The sequence below is a fragment of the Typopeltis vanoorti genome, chromosome 3, assembly GCF_054136105.1.
Source record: "Typopeltis vanoorti isolate ZY-2024b chromosome 3, IOZ_Tvanoo_1.0, whole genome shotgun sequence".
Classification (NCBI taxonomy): Eukaryota; Metazoa; Arthropoda; class Arachnida; order Uropygi; family Thelyphonidae; genus Typopeltis; species Typopeltis vanoorti.
Genome location: NC_143551.1, coordinates 146,077,509 through 146,100,948, shown reverse-complemented (window position 1 = coordinate 146,100,948; position 23,440 = coordinate 146,077,509). Strand labels below are relative to the sequence as shown.

Genomic DNA, 23,440 nt, shown 5'->3' with positions numbered 1-23,440 from the left:
TTTTTAATGATGGAAAGTTCTTGTAAGATTATTAGGGAAGAGCAAACTTTATGTGCTCTATGAATTAGAGATTTAAGAATGCCAAATTTTTGAGACATGTGGTGCGCAGACTTTTTGTGAATGTATCTGCTAGTAAATGTGGGTTTTTGAAAGATGCTTGTAGATAAGGTACCAGAAGACATTCTAGTAAGGAGGATGTCCAAAAATGGTGAAGTACCAGAGTTTTCTTTTTCCATAGTGAATTGGATGTGTGGGTGAAGGTTATTTATCTGTTGTAGAAAAGTGGAAAGTTCATCTTCAGTGTGTGACCAAACAGCAAAAACATCATCGAAGTAACAGTACCAAAGAGATGGATGAGGATGAATGGATGAGAACGTAGTATCTTTGAATTGTTTCAAATAGTAGTTTGCCAAAGGTGGAGACAGAGAGCTACCCATGGCAGTACCTTCAATTTGTTTGTAGATTTTGTTTTTCCAACTGAAATAACCTGAGTGGATGACATATTCGAATATCCTTGCGATATCTGGAGGGTAATCTTCATATAAAGAATTGACTGTGTCGGTTAAAGGGATATTGGTGAACAGAGAAATGATGTCAAAACTGACTAACAATTCAGAATCTGTAATTTTAATATCCTTGATTTTTTCAAGAAAATCTGTTGAGTTTTTTATATAGGATCTGGAATGACCAGTGAGAGCACTTAAGGAACGTGATAATACTTTTGCAATCCGATAAGTTGGAGAATTGATGCAATTCACGATAGGTCGTACAGGACAGCCTTCTTTATGGATTTTAGGGAGTCCATATAGACGAGGAGTTCTTCAAAAGTAGGTGCGTATTTTATCCATGTAGTTAGGATCCCAACTGATAACCTCATCAAGTAATTTATTTAGTTGTTTAATTTGTGAATTAGTAGGATTATGTGTGATGTCTTCTAATAGGCTGGATACTTTTGTCTCATAGTCAGTCTTATTCATGATTACAATAGCTTTTCCCTTTTTCCTCTTAAAATCAGAATCATCATCCCTCAGGAGGAAGTTACTAAACTAACAGGAAAATTATCGGTTCTACAAGCTAGGCTTCGGAGCACGGATTGCCTTCCCCAATAATCTTACAACAAGAACTTTCCATCATTAAAAAGTTAATGGAATCAAATGATTACAACTCCAATCAAATCCAACAGATACTTGGCTCTTATGTTCCAATACCTACAGCTTCTTCAACAGTCCGCAGAGTTCCTATTCCGTACAGTCCAGGAATCTCAGAACCTATAGGTAGAATTCTGAAAAAGTATCAATTGATTCCAACATATATTCCTATCAACAAAATTTCTTCTTTATTACCTTCTACAAAGGATAAACTGTCTTCTCTATCTTTGGCTGGCGTTTACCAAATACCTTGCGAATGCGATGTCTCTTATTTTGGACAAACTGGCTGTTCTTTGGAAAAAAGAATAAAAGAACATCAATATTATATTGATTATAACAAACCTCTGAAGTCTGGTCTGGCACAGCACAGTACTGACTCTACTCATAGTGTCCAGTGGGATAAAGCTGTTCTCCTCCATAGATGCAGATTCAAATATGAATGCTTATTCAAAGAAAGTTGTAAAACTATCTTACACCGACCGAATTTAAATAGAAATGACTGTCTGTCTCTCTCAAAGATCTGGGAGACTTTTATCTTATGTAAAAAACCATTTATCTTAATAGATTAAATTTGTTATTTTTCTATTATTTCCTAGCACACGGTAACAATTGTATTTTAATAGGTGATCCACCGAACGTTTTGCTTGTATTCCATTCCTATTACTGCAACAGACACTGAAGATGTACTATTAATTTTAGTACAAAATATCTGTCCTTTTACTAATTAAAGGTATTACTGTGGTTTTTATGTGGCATTTCTTTATTAATTAAATATTATTGATAAAAAAATGAAACAAATTGTAAACAAGAACCAAACCTTGAAATCTCAGTGGTAAACTCTGAAGACATTCATTGATTCAGCTAGGGAGGTCATGTGGTAAAGTTGTGCCTGCAAGGATAGAAAAATAAGAACCCCATGATGGACAAAAGAAGTTAAAGAAGCAGTTCTGGAAAATAAGAATGCATACCAGAAGTTGCTAGCAAATAAGTCAGCATATGTCCTAAAATGATACAGAGAAAAATGTAAGAGAGCCAAAGTTAGCTCTCTTACATATTGTAAAAATAGCTAAACAACAGTCATGGGAAGACTCTAGTAAGAGTATGGAAAATAAATATCAGGAAGGTGGCAAAATGTTCTGGAGGCTACTGAAGCTTAGGAATGGAGGAAAGAGTATTGTAAAAGGAATCAAAGATGGTAGAGTAATTACTTTGAAAGATTTAAATCCAAAGAACACTAATTTTGCTAATACATTCCTGAATGCTCACTAGTTTTTTCTAACTTCCTCATTTTTAATAAAATACTGACATTGATGCCATCTGCTCACTCCCCTAATTTTTCTCCAAACTCTAATATTTGCAGTCACCAATCTTTGATGCAGTATTTTATTTCTAAACCAGGTTCAAAAGTTAAAATTTGTTTGAACAGTGTCTTGTACAGAGCTCATTTAGTATTTTGACTAATGTCTCACTTATTCCATATAAATTTATTCAATAGACTTCTTATCACACCAGCTCTACTAATTCTGTCGTTTAGTTCCATATTTAATTTGCCATCTTCACTAAAAATTGTGCCTGAATAACTGAAATGTTTTACTTGTTCTATAGGTTCTCCATTCAGGATACATTTGATGTTTTTCAATGTTTCTGCCTATTTTTGTTGTCGTCTTAGTATTGATGATTTTCATATCAACTTAATAAAATTGGTATGAAAGTCATACCGAGCCACACCATACCAAAAATTATACTACAGCAGTTATTCAGTTTCGTCAAGGAATCTTGAGGACTTATACTAGATTTATTTAAGAGTATAACATCATCATCTACGTAAAGTGAAGAGCTGAGATTAACATCTCCAATTTTGGCATCAGGTTTGATACCACTTCTCTTCATATTGTGATCCATATAGATGAATAGCAGTGAAGATAATGTACATTCCTGTCTCACACCTGATTTAACATCAAAAAAATCTTCCGGCACCTCCTTCAATTCTAATTGCTGACTCACAAATCAAATATAGACTATGTATTGCTTGATATCATGTCCCATTTTGCATATAACTGTAGAGTTTTGAAAATCTTTTCTCTGGACACCTTGTTATAAGCCTTTTCTGGATCAAAATTTAAACAGATTCTTGTTATATTCCCATGATTTCTCAATTATTTGTCTTAAAGAGAAAATTTGATCCTGACAACCTATTTGGTGTGACCCCCCAGATTGTTTTTCTCCAGGCTTCACTCCACAATTTTCTTAGCCTTATTCAAGTATACTTGCATAAATCTTACAAGGAAAACTAAGAAGGGAAATTCCTCTAATTTTCAGATTCAGTTTTATTTCCCTTTTTTTGCTTGTCTTGACTGACTAACTTCCTGAGTCTGGCATAGAGTTCTGATTTTCTATCCCTGCAGACAACCTCACCACATGCCTCGGGCTGAATCGATAAATGTTTTCTTTAGGATGATTCAATGAATCTTTAAGATGCATGAGTTTAAGAGAAGGTATGACAGCATATTTGGATGATGTATGGCCTTCTTTGACTTTATAAAGAATTATTTTCAGTCTTAATTTTTTTTTTTTTTTTGAATAACGTTGTATTTGAGTCTACAGTTCATCTCAGAAAGCTGCTCAACTTTGATTCATTTTAATACTTTCTTACACACTCTTTCTTCTCTTTATGAAATTCAATTTTATTCTACTTAACACTAAAGTAGAATAAAATGGTGACCACTTCAAATCCTCTGTATCCGCGTGTCCTGAATCGGTGGGAAAACATTACTATCAACAATGAGAGTGAATGAGACTTTTCTTATTTCATACATCTCTCCATGTAAATGTTTGCATATTTTTATGTTGGAACATAGTGTTAGTAATAACTAGTCATGTCATGAACAGAAATCTAGCAGGTACTTATTTGTTTTGCTCTCAGCATCTTTAGGGCTAATGTTAAAAAAAAAATAAAATAATAATAATAAATGCATTTGTGTAAAATTGCTCATTTTGATTTTTACAACAAATTTTGTTTCATATATGTATACACAAAATAAGAATTAAGTCTGTCACACCACTATGGTGTTCATATTGAAAAATGATTACACACATGTATGTGTGTAATCATTTATCATTATAATTTCAGCTAAAAGTGCTTTTAATGAATATGGTTCTACTTTGTTGGAAAGTTAACAGACAATAGCTACGTGGACTTTTTTTTTTCCCCACTTACAGTGTTAATCAGTAATTAAGAATGAAAAACAGGCTGATTTTATAAATAATTATGATCACTATTAAAAACTATAAAAATATGAATTGAATTAGAAATGTGCAATAAATTTACTTGATTTCTTATAAACCAAATCACATCCTCACCTATTTTCCTCCTTTAGTCGTCCCAAACGAAGACAAGCCTGAAGGCCAATAGATATCTCTGTCATCATGTCAGCTAACTTCTTTTGAATAAGTTGATTTTTTGCAAGTGGTCGACCAAACTGCTGTCTGTAAACATAAAATTCAAATCACTTATAAAAAATACTGAAATCCTAAAAAACATTTTATCTGTGGTCGCACAGAAGGTTATAATAAGAGATAATAGTAGTTCAGAATAATTAAAGCTGATGTCTAACAAAGAAAACTGATAGTTACTAGTGAAGATCTGAACAGCAGAACAAAAATGAATGGCTGTCATTTAGCAATATCTGATAAAAACTGAAGAAAAGCTAATAACATTAAAAATATGTTGGTTTAGGAGATGGACTACTTCATTACTAACATCATGAGTCAACATAAAGTTATGCATAATTTCACATGGAAAGAGCATACAAGAAGTTAGAAAGTCTTGCTATTGATGGTAACATTTACTAAAAACAAAAAATGTACTACAGAAAAAAAAAAAAAAGAACTAAAAACTTGAGTTTGCCATGAATTTCATGGTAAACTCAAGAAGCTAATGAGGGAGTGAAAAGAAGATCACATCACAAACTCTCAGCAAAAGGTGACTAGAAAACAAAGAAAAATGTAAGAAGTATGTATGCAAAAGTCATGGCATAACTTGGTAAGAATACAGATAATAAATATCATAAAGGTGGCAAAACATCCCAGAGTTCATTGAAAAGCTTAGAAAGTTGGTGTTGTTTCATTATGTCCCTCGTGCAAGGTCAGATTGCAGATAGGCATACCCTCAAATCTTCTTCCAAGGTTTCAAGCTGCAAGCAATTCTCGTTTTTTTATAGCGTTCATTGCTGAAAATGCTAGCTTCACACAAATATGAATTGGAGAAAGGAAGAAGTACTTCAATTGCCTTTTTTTGTGATAATGGGATATTCACTTCAAAGAGACAACCAGAATGAATTAGTATCTGTTGTTGAATGTTGAAGTTTTAATCCTCCGTCATTCCTTATTTCAGTTAGCTCGTTGTCTTCTGCAGCATTTAAAAATTGCCAACTAACATGCACTCAAGACAAATGGATCTCTTACCCAATCTAAGGATGATACATGAAGTGAGGGAAAATATTTTCAATACTTTTACTAAGCAATATTAAACTTTGTAAAATCAGATCAATAAGATTTTTATCCAGTCTGCAACCTTTTGTCAGCTCACACATTTCTGCTGTGTTTTCTCTTCTGATTCTTGCTTCTCAGAGTTAGTTTTTGGCATCCTTAAAGATCCTTAAGCTGCTCACGTCTGCAACGAGAATCGAAAATATGACACTCCTTCCCCAGGCATAGTTGCGAAGCTCAAAGCCATTAGGCTAACCATGTGGACATAATAATAAAATAAATAAAAAATAGAAAAAAATCCTTAGATTGCTTGGTACAACAAAAGTACTATACGTTTACAAAAAAAAGCCACCTTTAATAATATCTTAGTCAGAACTACTCTAGAAAAACAGTTAAAAAAACATTAACTGATACAGTTAGTTAATATGGTAATAACACAGTATTTTACTACACATATATAGAAAATATAGCATTTAAACATTGGTTTAACTTCTGTTTCTTGGGTTTAGTTCTGATGAGACCTCAATAAAGGTCAAACTGGTCTGGAAAGTGACCCTTCTCATTATGCAGAGCAATATAAAAGTCCAACAGAAATTGCACCATATACTGTGGGATACTAAGGCAGGAGTTGTGAAGTAAACAGTTTCTATATGTAACTAGTCTAGGTATGGTGAAGATACTTCACCACATATACTTTTCGCATAATCCAGAAAAAATCGTGCTGCAAAGATAAAACATGCTACTTTAGGCCTCTAATAAGCGGGACAGTGGCTTAACATAAGGCAATAAAGTTCATCTCCCCACCTAAAGACAATCACAAACATCTATGTTCACAGTGAGATTCAAATCTGTAGCCTATTAGAGAGCAGATGTGATGACCACTCAGCCCAACCAGACCAACCTACTGAACCTACTATTCCCACTCATTTTTGCTCCAACTACCTCTGCTTTCTGGAACAACCATTCCTCATGAAATATTCCCCAAAAACCACAACCTTCAAAAACTTGAAGACTGCAGCTCAATAACAAAAGAAGATCAGATTACTTTTCTCTTGTACCCATGTCTACATTAGGCATTGATTTTTTTTTATAAGTTTTGCAGTCTCTTGTGTGTGAGACTGACAGAAAAAAAATAGCTGACCACTAAAGAAAGTGCTGAGTAGAAATGGACATATAACAACGCATAAGTGGATAATTCAATGGCACATAAATCATGAGCAAGGAGGCATAAAAATATGGCAATACACCATTTTGTTTTTGTGTACAGTGAAACTGATGCCTGAGATCCAATTAGCTCACAGTATTCTATAAATCTACTTTCCAACTGATTAGACCTCAAATAACAGTCAATATGTTAATGACTATCATCACAACAAACTACAAAAGAGTCCCAACCAAGGTTCCAGAGACTGTTTATAAAGAAAATTCACTATAGCAAACTAATCACTATAACCATTCCTGGGTTTGCATGAGTTTACCATAGGGATCCCAGGAATAGGGAGAGTCAACTGTATAGTAGACTCTCCCTATTCCTGACAGCATATGTTGCATACAGCAACATATGCTGCCATGGAGTGGAAGTCACTCAATATACAAAAATCAAATTGTAAACTTATTCTGTGGAATAAGTTTACAATTTGATTTTCTTTCTAAGCTAGATTTTCCTTCGTAGACTACATGCAACTGATTTTTAAATGAAAGCTATAAGAAAGAATAAAAAGAGCTACATTACTCACCTATCCAAGACATACTGTCTAGCTGTTTCAAAACAGAATTCTGCAGCACCTAAAGCTCCCCACGAAATTCCAAAACGAGCAGCATTTAAGCATCCAAATGCACCCTAATTCATATAAGAATTTCAAAACAATAAACCCATTACAAAAATAAATCATGAAACTAATGTAAAACAGAACATTAAGCAGTGACAATTTAAGCATGAATGCAAAACTCTAAAGAAAAAATTCATTATTAGCAGCAAAAGTTAATGTCATTTTATATAAACAAAAAAAGTAAATTAAAATCCAAGCAAAAAAAATGAAAGTTCTGCCAAAATAAACACTGTATCTTCTAAGATTTTGTCTTCTCTAGAAGATTTTTATAGTTGTAATTGATTCTCTATGGTTGGTAAACCCCCCCCCCCCCACACACACACCCAAGCATGATGTAATTTATTGGTATATTTATATTCTTGAGTCTGTGTTAAACAGTTTTAGGTTTATTACACAAATACTAAAATGTCCACATGCCACAACCATATGCCGAGGAAGGACTGTCCTAGGTTCGATTCCCGTCGGTGATGTGAGAAGCTGAAGGATCTTCCTCAGCCATAGCCAAGTTAGCCGGTCTCGGGCGTGGACAGTAGGGTTTTTTCCCCAGTTTATACTTTTAAGCAGGCAAACCGGCCTTGAGAACTCAACACTATCAGTGGCGAATTCTCCATGCTTGGCAAGCTCATTAATTGAGAAAGAAGTACTATTTATTTGTTAATAAATGCATGCATTTATAAGCATTCCATTTAGGCTTTTATTTTTGTAGACAGAAGACGTCTTAAGCTTGCACGGCAATAATTGAGCTTTGCGTTGTGTATTGAAGACCAATGCTTGCTCGTCTAGTCAAAGCTGCCTTGGCTTGCTCGGTTGTAGGAGCTTACAGGTGCTTGTAGCAGCACTGTGATTTCATGTGTGCACATAGCCATTTCACGTCGTCTCACTCTGTTGCTTAAACCACAGGCCATACGCAATCAACATAGCTCTAGCCAGTGAGCTTCAGCAGCCTTTACAAGTGTGCGTGTTGCTTGGGAAAATTAAGTTACCAACTTTTTATGATGATGTTATTGACCAATTCATAAAGAAGAACTGTAGGATAGAATTTGTATTCAAGTAGCTAAATTGAAAAATATAGAATATCACTTGTAAAATAAATGTTGTATTTGTATGATTAAATGTACATGAATTTCTAAATATATAGTTTTAAATGGTCAATACAGGTAACCCTCGTATAACTCGGTACTTATACAAATGCGGTTTCAATATAACACAGTCTACAAATTGTAGTAACCCTTTATCTTTTCATATATTTTTCACCATGCGACTTAAAAATCAAATTTTATCTTCATTAAATTTGTGTCTGCCCATATCGAATAAGTTATAAGTAGCGAATTTATATTAGGGGAAACATCCTTTAGCACGCATGTACGTCAATTGTATAATACTGTTTAAAGTGTTTATTGTTGAAAATTGTCTTCGTTTTCTGCCAGGAAAGCGCATTAAAAATCATAAGTGTGTTATCTCAAGCTGAGCACTATTTTCTGGTGAGTTACATAATTAATATGTAATGCTTTTTTATGTAAAAAAATTATTTTTATAGTAAGCCACAAATTGCATTGAAAGGGAAAAAATGAATATTGAAAAGAAAATTCATCTCAAAGAAAATTTCTCTCGAAGAAAAAAAAATAAAATCATGGATCGGTTGAAAAATGAAAAAAAAAAACAGTTGTTGTAAGGACTTTGAATTTAAATGAATCAACAATTCAAACAAAATGAACATAAAATCCGAGAAAGTGTTTATTGCTGGTCAACAGTAAGTGCAAAACTAGTTGCTCATGTACACAATTTTCTAAGAGAAAAATGAAGAACTCTCTAATGATTTGGAAAGAAGATGCATTCAAAAGAAAATTCCTTTGGATGGAAATCTTATTAAACAAAAAACTCTCAAAGTTTATAAACATTTATAATGCAGGCCAGGTGTTCAATGCTGATGAATCCAGGTTATATTGGAAAAAAATGCCAAAAACGCACCTATATTTCAAAAAATGAAAGATCAGCTTCTGGATTCAAAGTTTCCAAAGACAGAATTACTCTACTGTTTTGTAGTAATGCATCAGGTGATTACATGAGAAAACTAATGTTTATTAACCGATCCTCAAATCCTTATGCTATGAAAGATTAAAATATGCACTTATTTTTATTTTGCCTAAAACATTTATGCATTACGTGCAATGAAGCTTAATTACAATTTGTCATTTTTATACTATGTATTTGTGTCATAGTTTATGTTTTCTTAACTTACATGAATTACCTGAATTAAATAAAAATATATTTTTGTTGGATATGTCATTGTTGTTTATATAATTAAAAAAAAAAAAAAAACGATTTCAGAATATAACCCTACTTTTTGTATGTGATCTCAGTCTCGCATAACGCGATTTATATAACAAGGCATTTCTATGGAACCTAACATCCGCATTATATTATACGAGAGTTATCGGAATAATGAATTATTCCGATAATCAGATTTCAATCACACCTCTCACTCCCTGAATGATAACAAGAGCAAACGTGAATTTCAAGACCAGCATTTTCCCCTGAACACTACGGACATAGGGCTGACCACCTTATCCTGTGAACAGTTTGAGGACCGATGATTAATAAACTCTTGACACCACAAGGTAAAAGAGGGAAAAGGGAAGATGAGATGAGATACTAAAATTTACTGCATCATCTTAGACAAGCACAGTAATGCCTTATGATAAGCAGGAAGTAAAAATGTTTATCTTCTCTCAGTTGCAGTTTATTTGTTGCATGCTATATGTTCAACCAATCACTTTTACCAAATGGGGTTGAGTCATTCACAATATCCTATGATGCTATACTCATATCCAAAACTCCTCATTCTTGTGCAGCTTCTGCTACATACTATATAACCCCCCCCACACACACACACACGTGCCTCCTTATCATAGTTGCAAGGAAAACGTGGCTCTATCTGGTCTACTATGAACAGATTAAGTCAACTATTTCAGATGATAACTAGATTTTGTAAACAGTCCGAAGAGACTAAAGTGGCAGGTATGATGAGCCATCAGCAGCAGAGCATAGCTGACAGGAGGAAAATGGTGATATGACAGAGATGTGCAAGTTAGCAAGGAATATGGCAGGGGGTTAAAACATGGAAGATTATTATAAGATAGGGAAAGGGGAATCCCCAAATGTTGTATAATGAGATTGTGAGAAGCAATTCTTTTTGCTTAAAGAGCAGTTGGCGAGTGGAATGCATTGCCAGAACTCATTATAAGATGTCATCACTATCTAAGAGAATATTTATCATATATGCTAAACATTCTCTTAGATAGCAATGATCTCTATAAATAAGATTTGCAACTCTTAGATCTGATATAATAGTAATAAATAGCAATGGTTAGACTGACAATTCATTTAATTAAAATCATGTCAATGATAAAGGACAAAACTCATTTTAAAGTGATTAGCAAGTCTCAGATTATCAATCTGAGCATAATCTTCAGCATACATAATTAGTAATGCTGAAAATCATGCTTCTGTAATTCACATAATAAAACTGCTTAACTATTATTTAATAGTTATTCTTGTATACTGAACAGATTTCTCAAATACAGAATTTTTAAGAGAAATTTCCCCATCCAGAAAAATGGATGATAACTACAAAATGTACAAGTATATTATTTCTTGTTATCTTATTTAAAGATAACAAGAAATAATATACTTGGTTTAATCGTTTATCCAAGCATAAGCAAAGTTTGCACCTGAAGTATTTTCAGGACTGGGGCGACTCGTATGTAGAAGCCGATGATTTCACATCACTTGCCTTACTATCCCATAATACAAAGCACATATCCTTATGGGTATGTATAATGCTATGCATTATGAGAAGGGTCACTACCCAGACCAGTTTCAACCATTATTGAGGTCTCATCGGTGGAAGCCAGACCCAACTATCTCTAATCCAGAGTATTTTAATAATAAGGTGCAACACCTTTTGGCTACTCATATAAGAAATTATGACTTCGGCCTTTCTTCAGCCTTAGTATCACCTCAGGATCTGATTTCTGCTCATACCACAATTTTGTTTTCCTTACTAACTGAGTCACTCTCCTGGGTTGTACTTTATACTCGTCATGTAACTGATCATTACCATTATTCATCTTGTACTGCCTCCAAAGTACCTTCTTCTTCCAGATTTCATGCTTAAGCTCCTCATTCATCTATTTTACACCTACCTTATTCAGCCTTTTGGCCAGAATACATTCACACATTGATGCTGTTATGTATTTCTTTGTCAGTTCTCAAGCAGCATCTATTTCCTTACCATTCAACTCCTTGTTTCATGCTATAGCTTCAAGATGTCTCCTAAGCTGTCATAATCACCAGCCTTATAATTCCACATATATCATTTTTTTCCCTCACAAAAGTCTGCATATGGCTGGAGGCACTCACAATTACATCCTCTGATGAAATGATCAGATCTAAAACTCTCGATCCTTGCATGCCCTCCTTTACGTGCTGCCTGAGATAGTTCTCAAGAAATTAATTTTCCTTAATTCCAAATGCTATCTCTTCATTACAATCTATACTGCTATAATTAAAATCACCCATAATAATTACCCTTCCTTTGTTCACTAATCCAAGTTGTTTAGACATTTCTTCATCACCACCCTTCACATTCTCGAGCCTATAGCAACATCCAACTAAATACATCTTGTCAACCTCCACGTTACATCATAAATGCCTCATAACCATTACCACTATTTTCCTCTTTCATCTCTACCTATGTGGACATAATTCCCCTGCTATCATCAGCAGTACTCCTCCCCTTCCCTTTGTGTCTCCTTTCTATCCTCACAAAAAATACTGTATCCATCCATTTCTATTTCCATTAGAATATCATCTTCATTCAACCATGTCTCAATTATTCCAATGATTTTGGGGCAAATACATTCAATCAGTGAAACCATTTCATCTCTCTCTCTCTCTCCCCCTTATTTCTGATACTTCGAGCATTTGTAAGCAAACACAGTAATTCGTTTTTAAGTCTATAACCAGTCCTATCCAAGACACTTGTTGGTTGTAATTTCTCACCACACCTGCCCAATCACCTTTATCGTATATCTGCTCAGTCTCAACTTCCCCCATCTATATCACAATATACTCCATCTTCACGCGTGCATTCACTGCCACTTTCAACATCCACTCTGTCCCTATGCCATGTCTACTTGTCGAACCAGGATCATCCTATTTCCATGTTCTTTTTGCCTTCCCTCTTCATCTCTCACATTACTACTGTTTTTACAGCCAAGAACTTCGTCTCTTCAATACCACTCTCCTGATTTTCAGCTTCATCTCCTGCTTCTGATCTCTTGCACACATCACACATACTGTACTTCCATCCAGCAACACTTTCTCCAGTGTATTCACTTCAAAGCCATTCAAAATGAAATTTTGGAAAGAAAATGTTTATAACATATCGATAAGACTATTAAGTGACTGCTGAACCTTCTGTTAATCAATATGAAGTTAATAAGTTATAAAGAGTGTTAATATCCCCATTTCTTTTCTTTTTTTCCACAGTTCCCATGAAATAATGCTGTATGTAGCTAAAGGATGAAAAGAGAATTAAATAATATGTTATTTTTGAAGAGCTAGACTTGTGATCCTTTGGAAGCACTTAGACCTGATATCAAAATTGGAGATGTTAATGTCAGCTCTTTGCTTTATGCGGATGATGTTATACTTCTAAATAAATCCGCTACAAGTCTGCAAGATTCTCTGACTAAATCGAATAGCTGTTGTAATAGATATGGTATGAAGGTCAGCAATATAAAGACAAAGACAATGAAAATAGGCAGAATCACTGAAAATGTCAACTGTGTGAATGGAGAACCTGTGGAACAAGTAAAACATTTCAGCTACTTAGGCACGATTTTTACTGAAGATGGTAAATTAAATATAGAAATAGACAACAGAATCAGCAAAGCTGGTATGGTGGGAAGTCAATTGAATAAATTCATATGGAATAAGAGAGAAATTAGTCGGAACACTAAATTAGCTGTATACAAGGCAGTGTTCAAACCAGTTTTAACTTATGGATCTGAGAGCTGGGTCAGAAGTAAAACACTTGACCAAAGACTAGAGACTGCAGATATGAGAGTCCTGAGAAAGAGTAGAGGCGTGAACAGATGGCATCAATGGCAATATCATATTAAAAATGAGGATATTAGGAAAGAACTTGACATTGTCAGCATCCAGGAATGTGTTAGCAGAGCTAATCTCAGGTGGTATGGTCACTTAAATAGAATGGGAGAGGAAAGATTAGTAAAACAAGTGTTCTCTGCCAGGTTGGCAGGAAAACGACCCAGAGGAAGACCAAAATATAGGTGGATTGATACGGTACAAAGTGCCTTAGACGATAGAAATATAAGATCTGATAATGTTGGAGTCTTGACAAGCAACAGACTGATTTGGAGGAAAATTGTAGATAGGAAGTTAGTAATGATGTAATTTTTTCATGTGGTACTGTCATATCCTGTACACCCCTTGAGGGTACATGGCAGGAATTTGATGATGATGATGATGATGGAAACACTGGGTGATGAAGGCTCTTCTAGAAATGGAAGTAGATGGAATGAAACAAAAGGAAGAGCAATGGTTCAGCGAATATGTAGTAGAATACATAAAACATCAATACATTTATATCTAAGGTAAAACTGAAAAAAAGAAGAAAAAAAAAGTTTACAATAATTTTTCCTCCAGCTATAACATTTACATGTATTTATAAAATTTCACAGACCTTTAATCCTTGAACATTTGGTAACAGATAACTTTCTGGAACATGGACATCTTCCATATGAACTATGCCAGTAGGAGAAACACGGAGAGAGAATTTTCCTTCTATCTTTTGCACAGATAAGCCTTTCATACCTTTTTCCAGTATAAAACCTCGAATGATATCATCATCACATTTTGCCCATATTATAAATACATCTGCTACTGGTGCATTTGAGATCCTATATGAATAATGTTAGTTAACATTTTAAAACAACCTAATATGCATACCATTTTAGTAAAAGCAACTTTCTAACATTTTAATCCTCTACTAATGAATAAATAATAATATCATAATTCTTTGCATTTTAAGCTATATATGCTGTTGTATATGGATCCTATTAGCTGATTATACAATTAATTAACCCAGCTGGTTGCTATATATAACAATATTCCTAAAAACTTCATAAGTAGAGCAATCACTCGATTAATATGCCTAATGCATTCTTTAATCGAATGTGGACATAATAATCAAAAATGCACCAATCAAATATAATAATCTATGGGAAAAAAGTATAATTCGTTCCACAAATTTCTTTTTTGACCCTTAATTTTTTTTTATTTATAAAAGAATTAAGGTGTCTCAGGGCCTTGTTGAAGAAAATTTATTGAAGCCGAAAGACAATAAAATATAATCAGAGAAATCTCTGGATAATTTACGGCCACCTCTATATCAGCACTTGCAACTTCACCTGTGATTCGAACATTATGTAAGCTATTTCTCTTTTTGAAATGCTCAAACCACCCAGCACCAGTGTGGAATTTTCCCATCATTGATAACCCTTTCTTTCAAGGTTGCAAAGAGATTTAATACTTTTGATTTAATAAGGTCAGTGCTTAGCTGAATCCGTTTTTGGTTACAATTTTCAATCCATGTAGAAAGAAGTCTCTCTAATTCAATCATTATAATATTTTGCTTTTGAGTGGTCTGCATACATCATGAACTTGAAGTAGCGTTGCTTTTCTCTTTGTATAGCAGCTTTGCTTAAAATTGCTCTTATAGTTGATTCGCCCATTTTGTGTTCTTGTCCTATCTTTGCTCTGGACTCGCCTTGTTAATTTTTCTTTATTTCAAGTTTTTCTTCCAATGAGATTACTTTTCGAATCTTTTTTACACTTCCACTTTTTTTGCTCACTGATTCTTTTATGAATAAAGGTTGGGAAAATACTTTAAAATAAAAAAGTAAGGAAAACAATTGCAAAAGGAGGCATGAGATATGATCAGCAAAATGCTATGTAACAGCAGATGGCATAAATTTTGGCAGCAAATTTGGAACGTAGTGTAGCATGCCATTAAAAAATAACTTTGTAAAATGTTTTAAATCACTAACTAAATTACTTTATCCTGGTGAGTGATTTCTTTAAAATAGTTAGCCATAATAAAAAAATATGTATATAGATAGAAAATTTAAAAAAATTTTAAATCTGTAACATTTTTAAGACGTATATAGGTGCACTAAATGAATTTTAAAGAAGCATTAATTGCATTTGGGTACAGAAAAAAATGCACTAATCAAGAGATTGCTGTACTTTATTTAAAAAAATGCATAACATAAACCATCATATGTTAATGCATATAACATGTAATAAAACTGCTAGCTAGTTATCACAACTAATTAAAAAAAGTTGCTGATATAAATTAGTTAAAATTTGTGAAGGCATGAATTGAGTTACTTGATTTTCAAAGAATACTTGTCATCTGCTAACAAAGCTAAGCTGTATTAACTCACATTCAGAATATACACAAAAATAACAATTTTGAAAGCATATCATTGAGTGAGATTTCAATAAAACATGATTTAAGAGGAAAGTTCCTCTATTTTTTTAGGAGGGGGAGGGGATATTAAACTACTTTTCAAAATGAAATATATTCAAAATATGCAAGTTCTCAGATTTATATGCATATGCATAAAATAAACAGAACTCTTGCAATAAAGTTCGTTATCTTCATCACTCAAAATAAAGACTTGCTTTTTAAATATTTTATTAACTAACATGAAGTAGTTTAGATTTCATTTTTCAAGGTAAATATTCTTTCTAATATACTTTTCTCTTTTGTTAATAAAAAAAATTCCCAAAATCTAAATGCCATGCAGTTTTACAAGATGGATATCAACTATTAAGCATCTAGCTAAAGGCATGAAGATATGACTAATCACTGCTAATAACGGCACTGTTGGTTTGTTTGTGTGTGTTGCAATTTTAAATTATAAAAACTGCACTTATTAACATAAATCTACTTTTTTCATTTTGTTTAAGAAAGCCTGCATTATATTTGAAATAAAGAAAAGTTCCAATTAAACTATACTGAATTAAGTATGATTTCATTGCAAGGCACAATAGTATTAGAGCAGCAAAGTTCAGAAACAGATATATACAATTTTTAGATGTACTGCTCTATTATTACCAATATGTTGCTACAGCCAAAACACAGCAAAAATTAACAAGGTGTGTGTATCTCAAAGGGCATAATGCATTAGTACCAGAGCTGTTGTTCATCACATATTTAATATATCATAAGCAAGTAATTTTTACCACCATTACAACTTTAACCAGAACATTTTTGCCAGTCCGAGTAGCTAAGCAGATTGTAACCAGCTGGTAGATTCAGCATCCCCTGCAGCATAAATGTTGAAAGTTTTTTTGGCAATAGATTTAACATCTGATGTAAAACCATTACCCTGCTTATTGGCAGTCTGAAAAGGCTTGGAAAAAAAAAACATGTTTGGTCTCTAGTGAACTTGTTTCTTGCATTATATAATCCATAATCGATCCAGAATTTTAATAATGCTATCTCCGATTTTTTTTATAAGTTGGATTATCATAATAAAAAGTCTCCTTTAGGGGATGAAATCAAGTTCCTTCATACGAAGTGGTTATTCAACTCATAAAAAAAGTAATAAATGATATGCAAGTATAAGAATAGCAATTTTGGATGGACTTCATTCCATACTCAAAAGGAGACTTTTTTAAATTGCCATTTGCATTAGGGTATACCAACACTTTCAGCAGTAGCGAACTTCTGCTTAATTCACTAATGTACTTTTAGAAATGCAATAAGGAAAAGTACCATATTCTAGTAATGTTTGTAGCCACTCAGCTGTCAAGAAGCACAATTTTGAGATGGATTTCTTAGGTAGAGTGCACTCCAGTGCTGCATTAATGACCTAATGTTATTCCAACCAAGTTGGAGTTGTGGCTCAATAAGTACTATATAATAAAACACTAAAGAAGATCGTAATAAACGTAGCAAAACTTCAAAAACACTGCCAATTTGCAGTAAATGGCAGCTAACTTGGGAAGTTTAACATGTAAGATTGTTCTAAGTGCAGTATGTGTGAGGTGAACTCTTCACACAAGTTGAAAGATTTATGAATTGAAAGCAAGACTGCTGAGAGAATATGTACGAATCTCCCAGTAGTGGAGAGAGTAAAACACGTTAGTGAAGTAGAGAATACTGACAGTCCATCAAATGTTAGTATTGATGATATTGTTGAAAGTGCAATAATGGAAGGTCAGGAGAATGAAGAGGACCTTATGAAAGAAATAGCATACTTACATAGAGTCCTCATGACAAAGCACAGAATAAAATGAGTGCAGAAAAATCAGGTGAATGGTAAAGCTGAGAAGAGAGAGAGAGAGAGAGAGAGAAAACAAGAGATGCAAGTAAGAAACAAGACCATATTAAGCAAGAAAGAAAAAAAAAACTTTTTATGGTGATTCTATGATAAGAGTAGTACTTAACGGTAGATGGCTAAATCTTGCATCCCTAGTGAAAAAATTAATAGTGAAGTTGTTGGGATGTAACCAAAGTAAGGTGAAAGAATTAATAGTTTTGGCTGGCACTAATGACTTGAAAGGTGAAAAATATTGCGTGATAGGAGATATGAAAGTTATTGGAGGAAAAAAAAGTAAAGAAGAACAAAATGTAAATATTGTAAATCTGCTACCATGCTAAGATAGAGGCAAACTGAGGAAGGCAATGATCACAAATGAATCAATGCAAAGCTTGTGCAAAAGAAATGTTGTGGAGTTTGTAGACATATGGACTGAATTTGATGAACACAAGGACAAACAATGCTGATGTATTATACTTAAATGGATTTGGAGTTAAGTGTCTCGAGAAAGCATTGTTCACCGAGAGTGCAGAAGTGCAAAGTCTGAAAAACTAAAGCTATCAGAGTGAATGCAGGCACTCGTGAGGTAAGTGAGCATGAGAATAACCAAAAAATGCAGAATCTAGCCTCTCAATGAGAAATTAATACGGGGTGGTCAATACAAGGTATAAAGGTAGTTAAGACCAGAGGAGATGCTAGAGTTTATATATACTGATGCTAAAAGTATCACTAACAAGAGGGAGGAGAGTGATATTGGCTGGTGCAACATCAGGCATTAGTGAGACCTTGCTTGATACATAGTTACAGGAATAGAATGTGAGGGGTTGTAGTATCTTCAGGAAGAAGAAGAAAGAATATAAGATAGGAAGAAGGGATATTACTGATGACAGCAGATGAACTACAGCCAAAATGAGTAGGAGATCAGGAAGGTAGGCATGCAGATGGCAGTTCATTTGAAGCAATCTGGGGTGAGATAGAAACTAATAGGACAAAAATATACAATGTTAGTGCTATAGGTCTGGATGTGCAAGGGATAATGTGGAAGAAATGCATCAGCACATTAGTGCAAGTACAGTTTGAGTAATTATTATGGGGACTTCAACTAGAGAGACATATTAGAAAGAGTAAAGATCACATGAAGGGAAGGAAATTGAATTTATTCATCTGTTAAGAGATAATTTACTTGGTGCATGTGATGGAAGGGAGTCTGGATTTGAGAATGTTTGACTGGATCATAGAATTAGACTTTATAACAAAGATGGCTACAATGCCTCCAACTAGGAAGAGAATGATCATGTGGTGTTGACTTGAAGGCTGTAAAACAAGGAATTTCAGTTAAGAAAAGGCACATGTGAGACTGCAGGGTAGATGATTATGACAAGCTTAGGAATCAGCTTGAAGCAGTACTATAGCATAAGAATATGCAAGGGAATGTTAGCAGTGCATAGGTGATAATGAAGAGGTATATTGAAAGAAGCAATATCAAATGTATACTCCAGGTCATGAGGATAAATTGGGCTGGAGTTAGATGGATGAATAGTATCATTAAGCAGAAGCTGCAAAAGAAGAAGAATGAAAGGAGAAATGTAATAAGCAAACTCATGATTAGTATCAAGCAAGAAAGATAACAGCATGAATGTAAAAATCACATTATGAGAAGAAGTTAGTCAAGCAGGACAAAGGTAATTCCACAGTTCTTTCACTATATGAAGGATGACTATGAAAGGGTAACTTTCATGAGTGCTGACAGTAGCAAGCTGACTGTGAAGCAACTGGCAGTGCCTCCGACTAGACTGTTTAAGTCTCAGAATTGTAAAGTCTTGGAAGTGTGGAAGGAAGGAAAAATACTTCTGTTGCATAAAGGAAGTTTGAAGACTGTGGCAGCAAATGATAGACCAGTATGTATCTAAGGAGTAGTGGTAAAAATATTAGAAACATTTTAGTCAAAGACAGTCAAGGAATGGACAGATAAGACTATGATATTTTACAGAGGACAGTATGGCTTTATGAATGGTAGATTATGCCTTAGTAATTTATTTACCTTTTTTATAAAAGAGCAACAGTCAGGTTGGATAAAGTGAATCCAGATGATACTGCTGGATTCTGCAAAAGAACCTGACCAAGGAACTCAGTTACACAAATTGGAATGGGAAAAAAATGGGAAGGGATATGAAGCTGGATATATTAATACAAGGATAGCTGACTGAAAAATACCAAAGAGTAGTAATACCGAGAAGCAGAATCTATGAAAAAGCATGTGGCTAACAGTGTGTTGCAGGGCTCTCTGCTTGGTCCAATACTATCTAATTTATGAGGGTGGTCTGAAAAGTTCTCGGCCTCGACCATAGATGGCAATACTACTGGCAAGATTTTTTTTTTTTCCAAGTTGGTACATCTGTCATAAGCATCCATGTGAAATTCCAAGTCATTCTATCAAGTAGTTTGTTTTATACGGCTGTCTGAAGCAAAAGTGTTGTCTGTATCCCTTGAAATGGATAAAATTGAGTACCATGCGGTTATAAAATTCTTTGTAAAAGAAGGTTTAACGCCAAAAGAAATTCATTCAAAGTTCATAAAAGTTTATGGGCACTCTTCTCCTTCATTTTTGACAATTAAGAAATGGGCTGCCGAGTTTAAATGTGGCTGTACCAGCCTTGAAGATGATCCACATGAAGAACGTCCAAAAAGTGTAACACCACCAGAAATCATTGATCAAGTGCACGATATGGTATTGGATGACCGGTGAGTCAAAGTGCAAGAAATTGCTGAGACTATAGGCATTTCAAAAGAACATGTAGGATAAATTTTGCATGAAGAATTGCATATGAAAAAGCTATGTGCAAAATGGATAATAATAAAATAAAAATCATATCAAACATTTCATCGAAATCAGAGCATCCTGTGAACCCCTTGACCATATATATCAGGAATCGATGACTGATGAACAAAATCAGTTTATTTTAAGAGCTTAATCAAGTTTTTGAAATTTAAATGAGTTTTTTTTTTTATCACAAAAAAAATAATCTGCTTACCATGATTTACTTCCATTTAATATATACATTTTATTCTTTGAATCATATTTAGCTCTGGTTTCGATACCAGATGGATCACTTCCATGATTAGGTTCAGTTAATCCAAAACATCCTATTAATTCTCCACGTGCTACAGACAAAAATGGAACTCACAATGCAACTGTCACTTTAAAAGTTCATTATTTATCTGCATCTCTTTAAAGAATGTTATACTGAAACAATAAAGCATTTATTTTTGCATTTATTTAATTTATATGAGGTAAACAAGAAATAAAAACAATTTATGCATGATCAGATTCAAATTCATTTGTTGACCTAGTTTGACAGATGGATAACGGCTCTGCTTTTCAACCAATAAGTTGTGGATTCAAATCTCAATGAAAAATAGCAGATGTTTGTGAAAGTCATTGGGTAGGGGATGATTTGTCACTTGGTGAGAAATCATCGTTGTTTAATCCAGGCTTGAAGCAGCCTGGAAAAGCACCATGCTGTCTTTATAGTATTTTCCAGATTATCTAACCTTTAATCCCACATGGTACTAATGTACTATAGGTTTACAACTTTTCATGGATGGAAATAAAAATAAAATAAAACTGAGGATGGATAACCCAGCAAAATGATTCCCATCCCTTATATAATGTACTCAGGGAGAGGAAAAAAAAAAAAAAAAAAAAAAAAAAAAAAAAATATATATATATATATATATATGGTACTTTTAAACCACACACACACACACACACACACACTAGAAACTCTAGAAACTCTTACTTGTCAATGAAGAACAAATTACGTTATTTTTTCACAAGCAAGAGGGTATGTGCATTTTCGAAAGCACTTGTATCACAACAATGAATAAACTTTAAGTTCTCGACTTACGTAGTTAATCCCTTTTGAAGGATGGTATAACATGACAGAATTTCATGCCAGCTGGGGTATTGCCTGGTTAAACAACCCCCCCCCCACCCCCAATGAAAAATTTGTTTTCTTCAGGGAACCAGGGAAAACAGCAAAGTCAGCTACTAGAAAAAATCCCAGAATACATCTCAAACTCAACATCAGCAGAGTTCAAGATTGGTACTATCGCAATCAGAGAAAAGAAGAAGTAGCTATAGTATTCAACGCTGAATATGAGAATAATATTCTTGAAGGGCAGGCAATATCAAGTAGAGTGATCTGGGCAAATATCAGAATGGGGAACTGGACGAGATTTATTTGTGCCTGTGGTCCCACAGAAGGAAGAAATGGAGGAATTTTTTGAAGTTAGAGAAAGCAGCTGACACAATGAAAAAGTTGGTCCTTGTTGAAGATCTAAACAGCAGAGTAAGAAATGATTACCAGACATATAGAAATGTTTTGGGTAAATTTGGAGAAAAGCACAAAGCTAACGGTAAAATGCCTCTCGATTTCTGTTCAGGATATGGATTAGGTACTACTAACACCATGTTCCAACTTAAAAATGTGCACAAATTCACATGAAGAGAAGATACAAGAAATAAGAAGTCTTGTTGACTTATGTCATAGTTGACAGCAATGTTTTTTCCACTGGTTCAGGACATGAGTATACAGAGGATTTGAAATAGGAAGTGATCACTATTTAGTTTTGAGCTGGATAAAAATAAATTAAAAATACAAAAAAAATATACAAAATTGATAAAAATAGGGAAAAAATCCTTGACTTACACAGGTACAAAATGTACTATAGGCTTGCATTTCATGAGTGGGAGCAACATAAAAGAAAAAGAGAGAGAAATGGCCTAAGTCAGAAGGTGGTAGCCAGATGGGGTTGCATATGAGTCATTCTGTGGTTCACAGACTGTTGAACAGATTCCAGCAGTCAACAAACCATATCTTGGAGATACAGTGAAGGAAGGCCATGGGATACAACCACAGTGGCTGACCAATATTTCTGATTGCTTGCTCACCGAAACAGGAATGCCATCCTGAATCAGTTACAATCTGACCTTACATCAGCTACAGGAACATTGGTATCTGCTTCAACTGTGCACTGAAAGCTTCATGAAAGTGGCCCTGTATGCATATGCTGGATTTGACTAGTAGTCTAAGTTTACCAATCATCATGATACAGGAGATAACATTTGAAATGGGCCAGGATTCATATCAACTGGCCCCAAGATCAATGGGGGTGAGCCTCGATTTTTTCTACAAAGCGATACAATGCTCTGATCTGGAAAGAACCAAGAACATCCCTCTAATATCTGTGAAAGGGACATTTATAGTGGAAGTAGTGTGATGTTTGGGGAGACATCTCATTGGGTGGATACACCAACCTGTATATGCTTCTTAGCAGAACCATGAGTGGTGCGACTTGCAGCATTCATGATTCTGCTAAGGTCCTGTACATTACATTTGTCCACATGTGAATGTGATAAGGGAGACATTTATCCTACAACATGTTAATGTTCGTCCTTATTGAGCAAAGCTCATGGACCAATATCTTCAAGAAGAGACTATGGTATATGGTATAGTATGGACTGGCCAGCCAGGTCTCCTGACCTTAA

The 23,440-nt window shown here is 34.2% G+C and overlaps 1 protein-coding gene across 1 annotated transcript in view; it reads right to left on the bottom strand.

The window, feature by feature from the left end:
* LOC150108638 (glutaryl-CoA dehydrogenase, mitochondrial) overlaps positions 1-23,440 on the bottom strand; it is a 74,472-nt gene that overhangs the window by 12,698 nt on the left and 38,334 nt on the right. Inside the window, exons 6-9 of the mRNA XM_090390904.1 lie at positions 20,922-21,051; positions 14,238-14,454; positions 7,373-7,476; positions 4,509-4,634 (exon numbers count right to left, since the gene is read on the bottom strand). Of these exons, the coding sequence (XP_090247030.1) occupies positions 4,509-4,634; positions 7,373-7,476; positions 14,238-14,454; positions 20,922-21,051 (577 nt within the window). The remainder of the gene's footprint in view (positions 1-4,508; positions 4,635-7,372; positions 7,477-14,237; positions 14,455-20,921; positions 21,052-23,440) is intronic.